The sequence below is a fragment of the Mauremys reevesii genome, linkage group 2 (genome assembly GCF_016161935.1).
Source record: "Mauremys reevesii isolate NIE-2019 linkage group 2, ASM1616193v1, whole genome shotgun sequence".
NCBI classification, from domain to species: Eukaryota; Metazoa; Chordata; order Testudines; family Geoemydidae; genus Mauremys; species Mauremys reevesii.
Window position 1 is genome coordinate 286795425 of NC_052624.1, and position 17192 is coordinate 286812616.

Here is a 17192-nt window from a genome sequence, read left to right on the forward strand (position 1 = left end):
CTGTGGGGGCAGGTGAGCTGCGTGCGTGGGGGCAGGTGAGCTGTGGTGGGGCAGGTGAGCTGCCTGTGTGGGGGGCAGGTGAGCTGTGTGGGGGGGCAGGAGAGCTGCATGTGTGGGGGGGGGCAGGTGAGCTGTGTGTGTGGTGCAGGTGAGCTGTGGGGGGGGCAGGTGAGCTGCGTGTCTGTGTGGGGGACACGCCCGACCGGGGAGCAAGGGGAGGGGCAGGCTCTGCCCCTGCTGAGTTGGGGGGGGGGAGGGGCAGGCTCTGCCCCTGCTGAGTTGGGGGGGGTCTCTCTCGGGCATGGGGGAGGGTCAAGCCCCACCCCTGCTGAGATGTGGGGGTCTCCCCAGGGGCCGGGGGAGGGGCAGGCCCCAGGCCTGCTGCCTGAGGAGCCCATCGGGCCCCCTGGCGTAACCATGGCTCTGGGTTTCGGCAGGTGAAGCTGGTGAACATCCGTAATGATGACATCGCCGACGGCAACCCCAAGCTCACGCTGGGCCTCATCTGGACCATCATCCTCCACTTCCAGGTGAGCCTGGCTCCACCTGCCCCCCCAGCCAGCTCCTGCCCCCCCCCGTGCCTCCTGCTGGGAGGTCCCCCCACAGCCAGCCCCATGTCCTGCCCCTCCCAGCCAGTGCCCTGCCCCGCCCCCGCCAGCCAGCACCCTGCCCTGCCCCTCCAGTGCCTCCTGCTGGGAGCTCCCCCCACAGCCAGTATCTGCCCCCCCCCCAGCCAACACCCTGCCCTGCCCCCGCCAGCCAGCACCCTGCCTTGACCCCCACAGCGCCCCCTGCTGGGAGCTCCCCCCACAGCCAGCGCCTGCCCCCCATCAGCTCCCCACAGCGCCCCCCGCTGGGAAAGGCCAGGGCTGGAGCTCTCTCTGGTTCACTGGCTGCCCTGGGGCCGGGCGTTGGGTAGGGCGGGGCCCAGAGCTGGGAGTGCTGTGGGCAGGGCTGAGGGGGGGGCTGCTCTGGAGTGGGGCGAGACCCGGGGGCTCCCTGCTTCTCCCTGCCCCGGCCCGGCACGCTCCTGGAGCCAGCCGCCCTCCAGCTGGAGCGTGGCCCTTGGCCTCTGCGGGGAATGCTGGGCTCTGCCAGCCCTGGCGCGGCGGGGGAGGGGAGCCGCCGGGGCGGGAACGCCGCAGCCCCAGGGGCAGCGTTTTGGAGGCTGAGTCACCTGCTCCCTGGGCCAGGCTGCCAAAGCGCGGCTTAGCCCCAGGGCGGAGCCTGGCAGCCGCGGTGACTCAGACCCACGGGCCCTGGCAGGCAGCCGCGAGCTAGCCACAGTCGGGTGCTGGAGCTGCCCAGTTCTCACCGACCACCTGGGAACGGCAGGAACCAGCGGAGCTGCCCCAGCCACCGGGCACAGGGTTCCTGGCCTGCCCGCACGGCCGCCCCGCTCCGTCGCACGCGGTCCCCTCCTGCGGGGGAGCCCTGTACTGCCTGCTGGCCTGGAGCTGGGCCTCCCTCACGCGCTGCTCTGCAGCTCCTCTGCTCATAGTCCCGGTAGAGCGCAGCCCCCGGGGCTGGGGCAGGGGCAGGGGCAGGGCCCCCCTTCCCTGCAGGCTGCACTGGGGCGGGGACGCGGCTCAGCATGCAGAGCCCAGCCAAAGGGCTCTGAACCCAGGAGTCCTGGTGTTCCAGGAGGCTGCCCGTGGGGCTCCTTTCCCTGCCCAGAGCAGGAGAACGGGACCAGGCTGGGGTCCGGGCAGTGCCTGGGGCAGAATCCCTGCTGCAGCAGTGAGGGAGCAGCCGGAGCGAGCTGGCCATGGAGTGCCCAGGGCATCGGGACCTGCCATGTGCTCTGGGGAGAGCACCGGGAGTGGAGAGATGCCAGGCAGCTGGCAGAGCAGGTGCTTCCGTCCTGCCCGCTGTCGCGGCCCAGCCTGCAGCCTCTGTCAGGGGGGGCGTGTGCAGCAGGCTGTGTCTCTGGCTGGGGGCCAGCGAGCCCCCCTGCGGCCAGGGTGCGTGAGGAGCCGTGCTCTCTCGGGCTGCGGTTCAGGCGCCATTTCCGCCGGGGTTGGGAGTTTGTGCCTAGCGTGGGTGTTTGTGGTGAGTGCCAGCGACTGGCAGCCTCTCACCCCCCCCGCGGGCTGTGGTCCCACGTAAAACAGGAAAGAGGCTGCTGCGTCCTGGGGTGGGGGTGTCACGGAGTCGCAGGCTGGATGCTCGGGAACCGCCCTGAGTGAAGCCAGGCAGGGCTCTGGTGCAGAGTGACTCCCCGCAGGGCACCCTTACGTCCTCGGCTTCGGTGCTTCCTGGGTCTGACCTCGGAGCCTTCAACCCGTTCACCCCTGAGCCCCCCGCAGCGAGTCCCCCTGGGTGGGACCCTGGGGATCCTTGAACACTCCTAAAGGGCCCTGCCCCCCACTCTGCAGGCAGCTGTGACTCTCAGAAGGGTTATTAGTCGACAGGACACAGCGTAGGACAGAGCTTGTTAGCACAGAAATGGGAGACCGACTCCTCCCAGCTGCCTGGCCTCCCTCCCGCCCATTCCCCGCCTCCCTCCCTTGTCTCTTTCCCAGGCCGGCAGGTCACCTGCTCTGCACCAACACCTCCGGCTGGTCCTTGCAGTGACTGGGACCAGCCGTCAGCTGCCAGGATACAGGCTGTCGGCTGTTCTCTGTGACCAGTCCCAGTCACGCCTGCCCTCTCCGGGTCTCTGCAATGGTCACACCCTTTTCCCACCACCCAGAGACTGGAGTAACACAGAGGGGAAACCGAGTCCCCGGGCGCTGCTCTGGAACTGCTCCCCACAAAGCCAGGCAGGACTCTGGGGAGCCTCCTCTTCCCTGGAGCAGACTGTCTGCCGGGCAAGAAGCTCCCACGGCTTCACCTTCTGGGTCTCTCCTTGGAGCATTCAGCATCCTCTGCCCCTCCGTGCGCTTCCCACAGCGAGTCCCCCCAGGCGGGGGCCTGGGGGGGCCACAGGGTCCTGCCCCCCACTGCACAGTCAGACGTGACTCTCAGCCAGCCAGTAACACAGAGGTTTATTCGATGACAGGAACAGGGTCTAAAACAGAGCTTGTAGGTACAGAGAACGGGACCCCTCGGCCGGGTCCATTCTGGGGCCCAGTGAGCCAGACCCCCACGTCTGCCCTCACTCCTCGTCTCCAGCCAGCTCCAGACTGAAACCCCCTCCAGCCCCCCCTCCTCTCTGGGCTTTGGCTCTTTGCCGGGCCAGGAGGTCACCTGATCTCTTGTTCACCTTTAGCCATCCCCTTGCAGGGTGAAGGGCCCCGGCCATTTGTTGCTAGGATACAAAGTGTCGGCAATTTATGCACCCTGAAGACTTAAGAAACGAATAGGGGAAACTGAGGCCCCCATGCAATATTCAGAGGAAACGTTAAGCCATTGGGCCAAGGGGCGGAGGAGGCCCCAGCGGGGCACTGGGCAGGGGCTCGGCAGGGCCAGGGTGGGTGGCTGACGTGTGCCCGTCCCTTCCAGATCTCGGACATCCAGGTGAGCGGGCAGTCCGAGGACATGACAGCCAAGGAGAAGCTGCTGCTGTGGTCACAGCGCATGGTGGAGGGCTACCAGGGCCTGCGCTGCGACAACTTCACCACCAGCTGGCGGGACGGGCGTCTCTTCAACGCCATCATCCACCATCACAAGTGAGAGACGGGCGGGGGCTGGGCATGGCCTGCACTGGGGGTGGGGGCCGGGGGGGAGCAGGGACTCGCACGTGCCCAGACACCAGGGGCTGCCCCACGCGCAGTTCTGCCAGCCCAGGGGTGCTGGGCTTCCTCGCGCTGGGGGACTGGGGGGCTGCGGCTGCTCTGTGTGATCTGGGCCCAACCCCCCCTTGGCTGGGGCTGCCTCCGTGCTGGCAGAGGCTCTGCGGGACAGGGTGGCGAGGGTGCCCTGCCCTGCCCCTGCTCGGCTCTGGCAGGCGCCTGCCACCCCAGGCAGCGAGTTCTGCGGGAGCGTGTCGGGACAGTGAGCTGGATAGTTCAGAGGGGTGGAGCCGGGCTGCGCCCTGCACCAGCCCTGGAGCCGGGAACTGTTTTCTCTTCCCAGACTCCTAGGGGCCGGCGCAGTCCCCCAGCTAGCACCTCTCCTAGCCACCTGGGCTCCCCAGGCGAGCGACCCCAGCGGATACGCCGCAGCTGCTGCCGGGGTCTCCCACGGGGGGTCCCAGAGAGTGCCGGGAGCAGTGGGCTGGGCAGGTCCAGGAGGGGGGTTCTCCAAGCCGAGGGGGGGGCAGCGCGTGCAGGCAGATCACATCGGGCCCGTCTCAGCAGGATCGGGCCCATCTCACTTGCCTGCCCTTGGAGGAGCGGCTGTTGGCTCGGTGGAGCCCCCCCAGCCGGGCCTGGCGCTTGGGGACTGCGATAAATGCAAAGTGCCCAGTCGAGTTCCAGCCCATCAGCTTGTGCCAGCGTCACTGGGACCCTCTTGAACCCCCGTATGCGTCGCCTGCCTGGCGCTGCCCATCCCCAGCACACGGGCTGCCCTCGGCTGGGAGCCGGGGCGGGGCGGGGGGGCCTGCTGGAGCCTACGTCAGCTCCCGCTTTCCTCTGTAAGTGTAACAAGTATGTGCAGGAGCCGCCCCGCCCCGGGAGAGGCAGGAGGAGAACGCGGGGCTGGCAGCACAGCACAGCACAGCCTCCACTCCGCGGGGAGAGGGCGGCTCCCCAGCAGCGCAGCGGCAGGGCGGGTGGATCAGCCAGCGGGTCCCGGCAGCGCAGCGCCCGGGCGGGTGGATCAGCCAGCGGGTCCCGGCTCCCCAGCACCAGGGCGGGCGGATCAGCCAGCGGGTCCCGGCTCCCAGCGCCAGGGCGGGGGACTCAGGCAGCGGGTCCCGGCTCCCAGCACAGCGCCAGGGCGACTCAGCCAGTGGGTCCCGGCTCCCCAGTGCCAGGGCGACTCAGCCAGTGGGTCCCGGCTCCCAGCGCAGCACCAGGGCGGGCGGATCAGCCAGTGGGTCCAGGCAGCGCAGCGCCCGGGCGGGTGGATCAGCCAGTGGGTCCCGGCTCCCCAGCGCCAGGGCGGGCGGATCAGCCAGCGGGTCCCGGCTCCCAGCGCAGCGCCAGGGCGGGCGGATCAGCCGGCGGGTCCCGGCTCCCAGCGCAGTGAGCTGAGGAAGGCTCAGGCCCCAGCATGGAGAGGAGCTCGCGGCAGCGGGCGAAGAAGAAGCCGCAGCGCCGGGGGCTGGGCGGCTCAGCGGGGTCCCGGGCGGGGGCAGAGGAGCAGGTGGTGATGCTGTGCGAGGAGATCGCCGACCCCGCTGCGCTGGAGACCTCCAACGTCAGCAGCTCGCTGTACTCCCTCCACTCCACCCTGCGCCTCCAGGAAGTGTAGGCACCGCGCCAGCCGGGGCATTGCCGCTGCGAAGACGGGGTGCAGCGGCGGGTGCTAGGGGAGCCAGGCTGCACTGGTTGGGGGGCTGCAGCTGATCTGGTTGGGGGACGGGCAAAGCTTGTTCTGCTTCAGCTCACCCCCCAGGGTGCATAATTCAGTTGAAGTCCCTGCGTTTACAGAACCTGGGCCGGCCCCCAGGCCGTCTGGCGCCGTGGCGGTGGGGTGGGGGTAGTTGGATCTGCAGAGCTGGAGCAGATCTGCCGGCTTGGGGCGGCGTTACCTGGCTCCCGCTCCCTGCCGGGCTGTGGCTCCTGATGGGGCGTGGGGCTTGGCAGGCTGCCATGCGTCTGAGCCAGGGGAGCTGCCCCATTGCTGTGAGGGGCTTGGTGGGCACAGCTGTCGTACTGAGGTGTCCCCACCTGGGCCGGGCTTGCTTGGAGCTGGCAGGAGCCAGCCTGACTGCCGGGTGGGGAGAGGGGCGGCGCACTCTGCCCCGGAGCATCAGGACTGGGGGGAGCTGCTGTGCTGAGCCGCGGGGGCTGGTCAGAGCTCTCCCGGCCCCACAGCCAACACCCTGCGGGGTGGGGCGGGGCGGGGGGGATCAGGGGCTGCCAGCCGGCACAAGGTGTGAGTCAGTGTCTCGTGTTTCCCTCAGCAGTGCAAGGGTCCGGGGGCGGCTGCGCGCGCAGCGCGCGAAGGGGCCCCCCCGCTCGCCCGCGCGTCGCGAGGTCCCGGTGCCGCGGCTCGCCCGCAGCGAGTCCCAGCGCCCGGCTCGCCCGCAGCGCGAAGGGTCCCGGTGCCCCGGCTCGCCTGGCTGCGAAGGGTCCCGGTGCCCCGGCTCGCCCGCAGCGCGAGGGGTCCCAGTGCCCCGGCTCGCCCGCCCCTGCAGTGGAGGACGCTGGTGATGCGCTCTCTGTGGGCACAGACCTGGCCCAGCCCACAGCTCGCCCCACCAGACGGTGCCCCCAGGCGTCCCAGCTGCCACAGCCCTGGCATGGCATGCGGGGGGAGGGGGTGGGGCCAAGCTCCGTCAATGGGGCCGCAGAGCAGCTGGGCGTGAGGTTTGCAGCTCTGGGGATGCCCAGCCCCTGGCCCCTCACCCGCTCCGTCTGTGACGCAGGCCCATGCTCATCGACATGAACAAGGTGTATCGCCAGACCAACCTGGAGAACCTGGACCAGGCCTTCACCGTGGCCGAGCGGGACCTGGGGGTGACGCGCCTGCTGGACCCTGAAGGTACGAGGTGCCACACACACAGCCCTTCCCTGGCATGGGGCAGCCACCCGATGGCTCTGCTTCCTGCAGGGAACCCCTCGGCCTGGGGGTGTGTCCCATGAGCACGGGGGGCAGCCCCCTGCAGGTGGAGACCCCTGGGCTGGGGCTCCCCCCACAGCTGCTCACGCTCTGCCCCTCCCCCAGATGTGGACGTGCCCCAGCCGGACGAGAAGTCCATCATCACCTATGTCTCGTCGCTGTACGACGTCATGCCCCGCGTGCCCGACGTGTCGGTCGGCCTCAAGGCCAATGTGAGTATGGGGCTGTGGAGGCCAGGGGGCTTGGGGGTTGCGGCCTCTCTGGGGCTGGCCTGTGCCCAGCCTGTCGGGGCCTGGGAGCCCTGCTGTGCACAGAGACGCCGGCAATCCCGCTCTCCACGCTCTCTGCAGCAGGGCCGGGGGAGCCAGGGCCATCTGCAGAGACCCCAGGGCGGCAGGCTAAGCAGAGAGCTCCCCCCCATCCCCTTGCCCAGCCCCTGACGTCGCTGCCTTTGGACTCCAGCTCAGCTGCGCTTCCCTGCAGAAGGGTGGGGGGGTCCCCTGTGTCACGGAGCCCCGGGATCAGTGCCTGGCCCCAGCTTGAGAGCGGGCTGGGAGGAGCCCTTCAGTGGGCCAGACCCCCGGGGGCCTCTCCTCAGCCTGAACCCTCCTGCCCCACCCCCCCAGCTCTGCCCAGCGAGTCCAGCTGAGCCAGACCCCGGGGGAGACCCGGCCACGCAGCAGGGGCTGGTGCCCCTCGCCCGGCGTTCCCCGGGACACTCTCGGCGCTGGCACAGCCGCGTGGTTAGCTAGCTGCTCCTGGCACGGGACGGGCTCGGGTTAGCCCAGGGGACCGGTGGGGTCAGCCCAGAGCCCCATTGGTCCAGCTCTGTCTGGCCGTCCGTCTGACCTCCTTGGGCAGCTCCCAGGTGAGAGGCCAGGCTCCTCCCAGCAGCCAGCACCGACCCCCCACCTCCCCCCTCAGTCCTTTGTTCTCCCTGCAGAGGTGGGGAAACCCCTCCCCGCCCCCTCCCGCCTTGGGTGCCAGGTGTCAGTGTCCCGGTGATTGGTCCTCCATTGATATGGGGTCAGCTGGGCCAGTCCTTTCCGGTGGCCCATCACGGCTCAGACAACCGGGCGACATTCATAGCCATGTCCTTTAGCCTGCCCTGAGAGCAAACAGTCCTTCCCCCTTCCCCACAGAGTAACCTGTGAAATATAGGGGAAACTGAGGCACACACAGGGTCATAAAAACAGTACTGAAAATTCTGGGGTGGGGGTGATGGGCCAGTCACTGAAGTTCCCATCCAGGGGTGATTCCAGCTGAGGTGGTCCCAGGGAGAGCAGCGGTTCCTGCCTGCCACCGAATCCCACCCATCCGTTTCTGTGCTGTCTCTGTGACCGGCCGGGGAGGGGAGGCCGCGGGGACCCCGGGCCATGCTCTCGCCTGTCCCCTAGGAGCTGCAGCTGCGGTGGCAGGAGTACCGTGAGGTGGTGACGGCACTGCTGCAGTGGATTCGCAGTCACACTGTCATCTTCGAGGAGCGCAAGGTGCCGGCCAGCTACGAGGAGATCGAGGTGAGGGGCCCAGCCATGCAGGGGTGATTCTTGGGTCAGGGCTCTGGGACCTCTCGTCATCCCTCAGCCCCTGAGCCGTCCGAGCTCCATCGCTGCAGGTGCCCTTGGGGGGCCCCTGCTTCCGCTGGGGCAGGAGCAGCTCACGTGGCCTCCTCAGCTGCTGCCTGTCTCCTCGGCCTGGGCATGGAGAGGGAGCAGCCCAGGCAGTACCTGGCCATGCTGGAGCGCCCGTCCCGGTGCGGGGGGCGTGCGATCCGGGGGGGGGGGCAGGGCATTCAGAGCCTGAGCTGGCGGGGGGGCTGTGGTCTCCAAGCCACGTGTTCTGTATCATGGTCCCGTCTCGTCATGTCCCGATGCAGCTGCTGCTGGCAGGGAATGAAAGGGCCCAGTGATGGGTGGGGAGCTCTGCAGGTGCCTCCCAGCAGGGATCTGGCTGGGCAGGGTGCCCAGGCCCCACCCCCGCGCAGGAGCCGCCTGGAAGCCCCCAGAAGGAAGGGCCCACAGAGCGCCCTGGGGAGTGGGTGGTTCCCGCTGGCAGCGAGGGGGAGGCAGGGTCTGTGGTTCCCTGGGGCCGTAGGGGACCTGGCATCTGGCTCCTGGGATGCCCAGTCTGTCTCTGCGCTGGCAGCTGTTCCCTGAGGAGCTGGGGATCTGAGCCCAGCGTAGGGGGTAGCCGGTCCCGTTGGAGGGACCTGGCAGGGCCCATCTCCTGCCCCAGGGCAGGAGGGAGAAGGCAGGCGAGCTGGGGGAGTGGGGCAGCACACTGGGGGGGATCACGGGGCTCCCCAGGCAGGGGGAGGGTCCGTGACTCATTCCTTCCATGCCAGCCCCTCGTGAGTCAACAGCGGCGAAGAAGAACCCGCCCGCCCGGCCCATTTCCATCCTGTGGGCTCTGGCCGCTCTGGGGCGGGGCCATGCGTGGGGCCAGCTCCCCAGGCCTGGCTCAGCTCCAGGTCCCAACCCCTGGCTGGGGGGATGCCGTCTCCTCGGGGTGGGGGTGGGGGCGGGGGCTGGTGAGGATACGCCCTGCGTGGTGGGCTAGGGAGAGGCCAGCCAGGCGTGGGCCCTACTGGTGGTGACCCTGCGCCTGGCACAGAGCCCTCGGGCAGCTGGTCACAGGCGGATCCTGGTGCCACAGCCGCACGGGGCCCCTCTCCTGCCCTGCCCCCCCTTTGCCCTAACCCCAGCCTCCCCCCAGCTCCTGTGGCGCCAGTTCCTGAAGTTCAAGGAAACCGAGCTCCCGGCCAAGGAGGCCGACAAGAACCGCTCGAAGGTCATTTACCAGTCGCTGGAGGTGAGCCCCCGGGACCCCTGGGCCGAGAGCCCCCCGATACTTACAGCCGCCAGGGCATCCCTGAGCAGCGGGAGCTGCGCCCGGCTGGCAGCGGGCATGTGACCGGGGGAGCTGTCCTGTGACTCCGTCACGCTGTGTGGGGCCCAGCAGGATGCATGGCAGGGGCCTGCAGCTCGGCATCCCCAGCTCCCCACCGGGCCCCGCCCCAGCCCCTGCAGACCCTCGGGGTGCCCAGAGCAAAGCCCTCCCCCGCTTGTGCCCCCACCCCTGCGCTGCCCCAGGGACCCCTCAGGGCCAGGTGCGGGCTGGTCCTCACACCTCCCCGCATTCCATGGCCCCGTGGTTGCAAAGGCCCCATTTCTGTGTGGATTGGGGGCTGGCCCCCCGACCTGCCTCAGGGAGGCCCTCCTGGTCCACATAACACCCCTCTTGCCGGCGCAGGGCACGGTGCAGGCCGGGCAGCTGCAAGTGTCCCCCGGCTACCACCCCCTGGACGTGGAGAAGGAGTGGGGCAAGCTGCACGTGGCCATTCTGGAGCGCGAGAAGCTGCTTCGTGCTGAGTTTGAGAGGTCAGTGCTCGGGGGGAGGGGCAGGGAGGGACCGTGGGGGGGGGATGGGCTGGGCTGGGGGGCTGGGAGCGGGGGGAGGGGAGCTCATGGGGTGGGGAAGGGCTGGGGGAGCTCATGGGGTGGGAAGGGCTGGGCTAGGGGCTGGGAGCAGGGGAGGAGCTTATGGGGCGGGAAGGGCTGGTTGGCAGTGGGGCCGGGGGCAGGGGAGAAAGGCTGGCTGAGAGGGGCTGTAGGAGCTGGCAGGGAACCTGGGATGTGGAAGGGCTGGGCTGGAGGAGCCGAGGGGTCTGGGAGGAAAATGGGGCTGGGAGTGGGGAGGAGCTGGTGGGGTGGGAAAGGGCTGGGACAGGGGCGGGGAGCTGGTGGTGGCTAAGGGCTGGCTGAGGGGGAGCTGGGAGGGACCATGGGGCTGGGCTGGGAGGAGATCTGGGGTGGGGCAGGAGCTGGGGTGGGAAGGGCTGGTCTGGGGCTGGGAGGAGATCTGGGGTGGGGCAGGAGCTGGGGTGGGGCAAGGCTGGTCTGGGGTGGCTGGGGTGGGGCAGGGTGGGAGCTGGGTGGGGTGGGGTGGGGCGGGGCTGGGGCTGGGAGGGAGATCTGGGGTGGGGCAGGAGCTGGGGGGGTGGGGCAGGGCCGGCTGGCAGTGGAGGGGCCGGGGACAGGGAAGAAGGGCTGGCTGAGGTGGGGAGGGGGTTGTTGGTGGGGGGCGGGCCGGGCCGGCTCAGGACACCTCTGGGGCTGGCGCGCTCCCCTCCTGGCGAGCCAGGCCAGGCTCCTGCTGGCAGACGCTCAGGGCCGGGGTGTTCCCGCCCCGGCCTCGCAGCCCTTAATGGGAACCATACGGCTGGTGAGTCACCGCCCGCCGGGTGCCTCCCCTCAGGAAGCCCAGCCCAGCCCCGCCTGCCCGCCGAGCAAACAGAGCCGAGCGCAGGCTGGCCACTGGCAGTGCCGCTGGGCTCCCGGCTCGCCCGGAGCTCGCAGGCTCCAGCAGGGACGAAAGGGGGGGCTGTGCCTTTCCCACAGGCACGTGGCAGAGCAGGGGTGGCGTCCCGGGGGGCTGCGGTTGCCCTGGCCACCAGGACTGGGTTGCGCACAAGTGGGGCTGGGCTGGGGTGAGGCAGGGGGCTGGGCTGGGGTGCATACAGCAGGGGGGGGGTCTGGGGTGCTCACAGGCGGGGCAGGGGCTGGGGCAGGAGCTGGGGTGTGCATGGGGGCAGGGCGGGGCTGGGGTGCACATGGGGCGAAGGGCTGGGCAGGAGCTGGGGCATGCACAGGGGCAGGGGCAGGGCGGGGGCTGGGCAGTGGCTGGGGTGTGCACAGGGGGCAGGGAGCTGGGCAGGAGCTGGGGCACGCACAGGGGGCAGGGGCTGGGGTGCACACAGGGGGGGCGAAGGGCTGGGCAGGGGGCTGGGGCATGCCCAGGGGGGCCGGGGCAGGGCGGGGGGCGGGGCAGTGGCTGGGGTGTGCATGGGGCACTGGGCGGTGGGGCAGGAGCTGGGGTGTGCACGGGGCACTGGGGCAGGGCAGGGGCTGGGGTGCACACAGGAGGGGCAGGGGCTGGGGCAGGAGCTGGGGTGTGCATGGGGGCAGGGGCGGGGCTGGGGTGCACATGGGGCGAAGGGCTGGGCAGGAGCTGGGGCACGCATGGGGGCAGGGGCGGGGGCTGGGCAGGGGCTGGGGTGTGCACAGGGGCAGGGAGCTGGGCAGGAGCTGGGGCACGCACAGGGCGGTGGCTGGGCAGGGGCTGGGGTGCACACAGGGGCGAAGGGCTGGGCAGGGGCTGGGGCATGCACAGGGGCAGGGGCAGGGGGCAGTGGCTGGGGTGTGCACTGGGCGGTGGGGGCAGGAGCTGGGGTGCACACAGGGGGGCGAAGGGCTGGGCAGGGGGCTGGGGCATGCACAGGGGGGCAGGGGCAGGGGCTGGGGTGTGCACGGGGCACTGGGCGGTGGGGGCAGGAGCTGGGGTGCGCTGGGGGGCAGGGGCAGGCGCAGTCGCTCACCGTGCTCCCCACCCCGCGCAGGCTGGAGCGGCTGCAGCGCATCGTCAGCAAGCTGCAGATGGAGTCGGGGGTGTGCGAGGAGCAGCTGAACCAGGCCGACACCCTGCTGCAGTCGGTGAGAGCAAAGCCCGGGGGGGGGGGCGCCCGGGACCCCCGGGACAGGCCCGCCGCTGTCTGGCCAGTGCCTGAGGGCATGGGGCAGCCCCTCGGTGCTCTCGGGAGGGCAGGGGGAGGGCAGTGCATGCAATGGGGGGTGTCTCAGCCGCCCCCCGGTTTAGCACATCTCCCTCCTGCAGGACGTCCGGCTGCTGAACGCCGGGAAGCAGCCGCAGAAGGCGGCCGAGATCGAGCGGGACCTGGACAAGGCGGACGCCATGATCCGCCTGCTCTTCAATGATGTGCAGGCCCTGAAGGACGGGCGCCACCCGCAGGGCGAGCAGATGTACCGCAGGTAACAGGCCCAGCCGCGGCCCCGCCCCTGCCTTGGGGGAGGGGCCCTGCCAGAACCCCGCCCCTGCCTGAGGGGAGGGGCCCTGCCAGAACCCCGCCCCTGCCTGGGGGGAGGGGCCCTGCCAGAACCCCGCCCTGCCTGGGGGGAGGGCCCCTGCCAGAACCCCGCCCTGCCAGGGGGGAGGGGCCCTGCCAGAACCCCGCCCTGCCTGGGGGGAGGGGCCCTGCCAGAACCCCGCCCCTGCCTGAGGGGAGGGGCCCTGCCAGAACCCCGCCCCTGCCCGGGGGACACCATCAGGGACAGGGCGAGCAATGAACGGGGGGCGGCGGGTATCCCACAGGGCAGGGTTGTGGGAAGGGGGAGCTGATCGCTGCCCATTTGGGATTCTCTCCGAGTTCTCCCACCGCCCCCTCCGCTGCCGGGAGCAGCGTCGCGAGCAGCTCTGTGAGCTGGCCGTGCGGAGGGGTGGCAAAGCAGCACCGCAGCCGGCCAGCCGCTGGGTTCCTAGTGCCGGGCAGGACAGGAGCAGGCCCGTGATTTGCTCTCTGTCTGTTCCCAAGGGGAGCAGCACACAGGTACTTCCCGGAGCTTAGGCAGGGGAGGGCGCCTGCCTGCAGGGCCGCAGAGAACAAAACACTGGGCGGAGCGAGGGCTACGGGCTACGGGCGGAAACAATCGGCAGCGTCCACACGGGCTTTGTCAACAATAAAGGGAGGGGAAAAGACAAGTGTCTCTCTTGGGGTGGAAGTTTTTTGTCGCCAGAACTGGGCGTTTTTCGGGACAAACGTCCCCCTGTAGTGTGGCTGCTCTTGCTGCTTTGTCGCCAAAAGGCAGTTTTTGGTGACAAAACTTGCCAGTGTAGACAAGGCCTTAGTTACTAGGTACCAAATGTCTGGGTAACTGGCGTGGCCGTTGTCTCTGCCGGGCTCCCCGTGGGTCCTGGCCCCAGACAGCCCGGCGTCAGTCACACCTGGCTCTCTGCAGAGTAAACAACCTCCCCCCTCCCAGTTAACCCTGCCCTCACAGGGGAAACTGAGGCGCGCACACACCATTCACACACAATATTATGCATAATTCCCACTCAGTCACAGGCCAGCCAGAACCTGCCCCTCCCGGGGCTGCTCCCACCTCAGCTGCCCATGTCGCTCTGTACTGGCCCCCCGTCTCCCCCTGGTTTGGCAGCCTCTGTGCCCCAGCCTGTGCCCCTCCGCTCTGCCCGCAGGGTGTACCGCCTGCACGAGCGCCTGGTCGCCATCCGCACCGAGTACAACCTGCGCTTGAAGTCGGGCTCCCTGCAGCCCGCCCAGGTGGCCCTGCCCCTCGGCCAGCGGCCCCGGCAGGAGCTGGACGACGTCACGCTGCGCTACCTGCAGGACCTGCTGGCCTGGGTGGAGGAGAACCAGAGGCGGCTCAGCAGTGCCGAGTGGGGCGTGGACCTGCCCACGGTGGAGTCGCAGCTGGGTAGCCACCGGGGCCTGCACCAGTCCATCGACGAGTTCCGGGCCAAGATCGAGCGGGCGCGAGCCGACGAGGTGTGGCGGGGGGAGGGGCTGGGCCCCGGGGGGGTGGGACGTGGCTTTTCAGACACTGCCCTCCGCGTGCTGGGGTCGCCCCCCCGCGAGCCCTGCCACGGGGTGTGTTCGTGGGGTCCCTGCCCGCCCGCCAAGGCAGTGCAGCCCCCTCTCGGGGGGACGCAGGAGCTGTCTACAGCTTGCTGCCCAGGGCGCAGCATGGCCCCCGAGCGGGCGTGTCCCCAGGACACCGGGGTTCCCAGCCACCTGCCGCAGCCCAGGGCCCCTCTGCCCCCAGAGAGGTTTTGATCCCCCCTCGGGCCTATCAAGTCTCGTGCTCTTTACAGCAGAGCGGGGCAGCCGGTGGAGTTAACACGTGGTCCTGAAAGCAACCCCACCCCAGGGAGTCAGAGCACCCGCCTCTCCTGCTGTCTGCCCCAGTCACGGGAACTCGGGGTGCCTGGCAGGGACAGTGCCCAGCGTGGCCTGACGAGGGCTCGTGCCCAGCGGGTGAGCCGCCATGGCGCCGGCAGCTGCTCACGCCCCCTAGCCAGCTGCAGCCCCCTGCAGGGGCACAGGGCAGGCGAGACCTGGGGCTGCCGTGTGGACACAGATACGGGAGGGGGGCAGCACCCTGGGGTGGGCTGGGCAGGCCAGGATCAGGGAGTCCGAGCTGGGGGGAACTTACCCGTCTCACCCGGAGTGAGTGAGTGACACCAGCACGGTGCCCTGGAGCACACGGTGCTCTTTGCAGAGACCAGTGTGACAGACTCCTCCGAAAGAGAGCCCCCCCCCCTGAGCCCCCCTGCAGAGCCCCCCCGCTGAGCCCCCCCCCTGAGCCCCCTCCCCACAGCGCTGGCCTGGGGCCTGCTGAGCCCCCTCCCCACAGCGCTGGCCTGGGGCCTGCAGAGCCCCCGAGCCCCCTCCCACAGCGCTGGCCTGGGGCCTGCAGAGCCCGAGCCCCCTCCCCACAGCGCTGGCCTGGGTCTGCAGAGCCCCCTGCAGAGCCCCCTCCCCACAGCGCTGGCCTGGGGCCTGCAGAGCCCCCTGCAGAGCCCCCTCCCCACAGCGCTGGCCTGGGTCTGCAGAGCCCCCCGCAGAGCCCCCTGCAGAGCCCCCTCCCCACAGCGCTGGCCTGGGGCCTGCAGAGCCCCCTGCAGAGCCCCCTCCCCACAGCGCTGGCCTGGGCCTGCAGAGCCCCCTCCCCACAGCGCTGGCCTGGGTCTGCAGAGCCCCCTGCTGCGCAGGGCTGGTGTGACGGTGCTGCCCGTGGGAGCCAGCTGAGGTCACTCAATCAGGGTGAACTGCAGACAGAACGGGGCAGACAAACCCCAGACGCTGGTGGTTATTCCAATACTTAGATTTACCAACCAACATAGAACAGCTTCCATCGCACCATACAGGTTATTCCAAAGTCCAAACCCCGCAGTTCCCTGAAAGTGCCCAGCCTCAGGCCTCCGTCCCGACACACCTGTCAGAGATGATGATGATTCCTGAGGATCTTACTTCATCATATAAAAGAAAAGGTTCTTCCAACCCCAAAGGATCAGCCACACACCCAGGTCCAATTATAACTTCGATCTTACCCAGAATACACACTACAGCCAATTCTTATTAACTAAACTAAAATTTATTAAGAAAGAAAAGAGAGAGAGTGTTGGTTAAAAGATCAATATACAGACAGACTTGAATTCAATTTTTGAGGTTCAGACACAGCAGAGATGAGCTTGTAGTTGCCAAAAGTCCTTTTAGAAATAGTCCAGAGGTTACAGTCCAATGTCCATATTCAGGGTGGCTCCAGTCAATGACTGGGGATCTCAATCCTTGTGGCTTAAGGTTTCCCCTCTTGAAACCCAGAGCAGATCTGAGATGAAGTAGGATCGTGTCCCAGGGGCATTTCCAGTAGCCTTTTCGCCTGAGAAAACAACAGGCTTAATTCTCCTTCCAAACATCCTGGCAATTAGCACAGGGTAATTTACCCATTAACAGTTCAGATACAGGTGACCACAGCCTGCTAAGAGACACAGAGACAATAACACTATTGCACTCCAGTGTCTTCCTAAATGTTAATATTCCTTTTTTGATCTTTGACTTAAAGCTCTAGCAATAGACAAGCCTTGTTTGCTGCCATCCCAAGCCCTGAGCAAACACCCCCCCTTGAGATCTCTACCACTGCAGACTTGCATTTCAAAGCCCTATTTGTTTACAGATCTTCCTAACCAGTCCTTAAGGTTCCCCCATGGTCAGGTCAGTCTGGGAGGTAATTAACTCTTTCTGGCCCTGTCACCTTCCAATGAGATATGATATTACTCATAACGTCCCCGCTGGCGATGGGGTTTTGCGGCACGTCCCGCGCACCAGGCCTGTAGGGCTCCAGTGGGGGTCAGCAGCTCTGTGCTGGGTGCTCACTGCTCTCTCCCCACAGGCCCAGCTCTCGCCCGGCCCACGCAGCGCCTACCGAGACTGCCTGGGCCAGCTGGACCTGCAGTACGCCCAGCTGCTGGTGAGGGGCCGGCCCGGCGGGGGGTGCAGGGGGCTGGGGGGAGGCTCCTAGGAAGCAATGGTGGGATGGGTGGGGGCCTATGGGGAGCAGCGAGGCGGGGCTGTGTGGGGAAGGGGAGGGAGGTATGTGGGGAGGCGGGTGGGGGCTGTGTGAGGGGCCTGCGGGAGCAGCGAGGGGCTGTGTGGGTGAAGGGGAGGGCCTGCGGGAGCAGCGGGGGCTGTGTGGGTGAAGGGGAGGGGGCCTGTGGAGGCGGAGGGGGCTGTGTGAGGTGGCCTGCAGGAGCAGCGAGGGGGCTGTGTGGGTGAAGGGGGAGGGGCCTTTGGAGGCAGCGGGGGCTGTGTGAGGGGCCTGCGGGAGCAGCGAGGGGGCTGTGTGGGTGAAGGGAGGGGGCCTGTGGAGGCGGAGGTGGGGCTGTGTGAAGGGGCCTGCGGGAGCAGCGGGGGCTGTGTGGGTGAAGGGGAGAGGGCCTGCAGGGAGCAGCGAGGGGCTGTGTGGGTGAAGGAGGAGGGCCTGTGGAGGCGGAGGGGGCTGTGTGAGGTGGCCTGCAGGAGCAGCGAGGGCTGTGTGGGTGAAGGGGGAGAGGCCTGCGGGAGCAGCGGGGCTGTGTGGGTGAAGGGGGAGAGGCCTGCGGGAGCAGCGGGGGCTGTGTGGGTGAAGGAGGAGGGGGCCTGTGGAGGCGGAGGGGGCTGTGTGAGGTGGCCTGCAGGGAGCAGCGAGGGGGGGCTGTGGGTG

At 68.8% G+C, this 17192-nt stretch overlaps 1 protein-coding gene across 18 annotated transcripts in view; it reads left to right on the plus strand.

Moving 5' to 3' along the window:
- Window positions 1-17192, plus strand: part of PLEC (plectin) — a 155577-nt gene that overhangs the window by 104678 nt on the left and 33707 nt on the right. For all 18 annotated transcript variants that reach the window (XM_039521309.1, XM_039521308.1, XM_039521310.1 and 15 more), the window contains 11 exons: window positions 438-530; window positions 3448-3614; window positions 6425-6540; window positions 6724-6830; window positions 8016-8135; window positions 9334-9429; window positions 9871-9998; window positions 12017-12110; window positions 12292-12446; window positions 13669-13978; window positions 16383-16460. In XM_039521309.1, coding sequence (XP_039377243.1) covers window positions 438-530; window positions 3448-3614; window positions 6425-6540; window positions 6724-6830; window positions 8016-8135; window positions 9334-9429; window positions 9871-9998; window positions 12017-12110; window positions 12292-12446; window positions 13669-13978; window positions 16383-16460 — 1464 coding nt within the window. The remainder of the gene's footprint in view (window positions 1-437; window positions 531-3447; window positions 3615-6424; window positions 6541-6723; window positions 6831-8015; window positions 8136-9333; window positions 9430-9870; window positions 9999-12016; window positions 12111-12291; window positions 12447-13668; window positions 13979-16382; window positions 16461-17192) is intronic.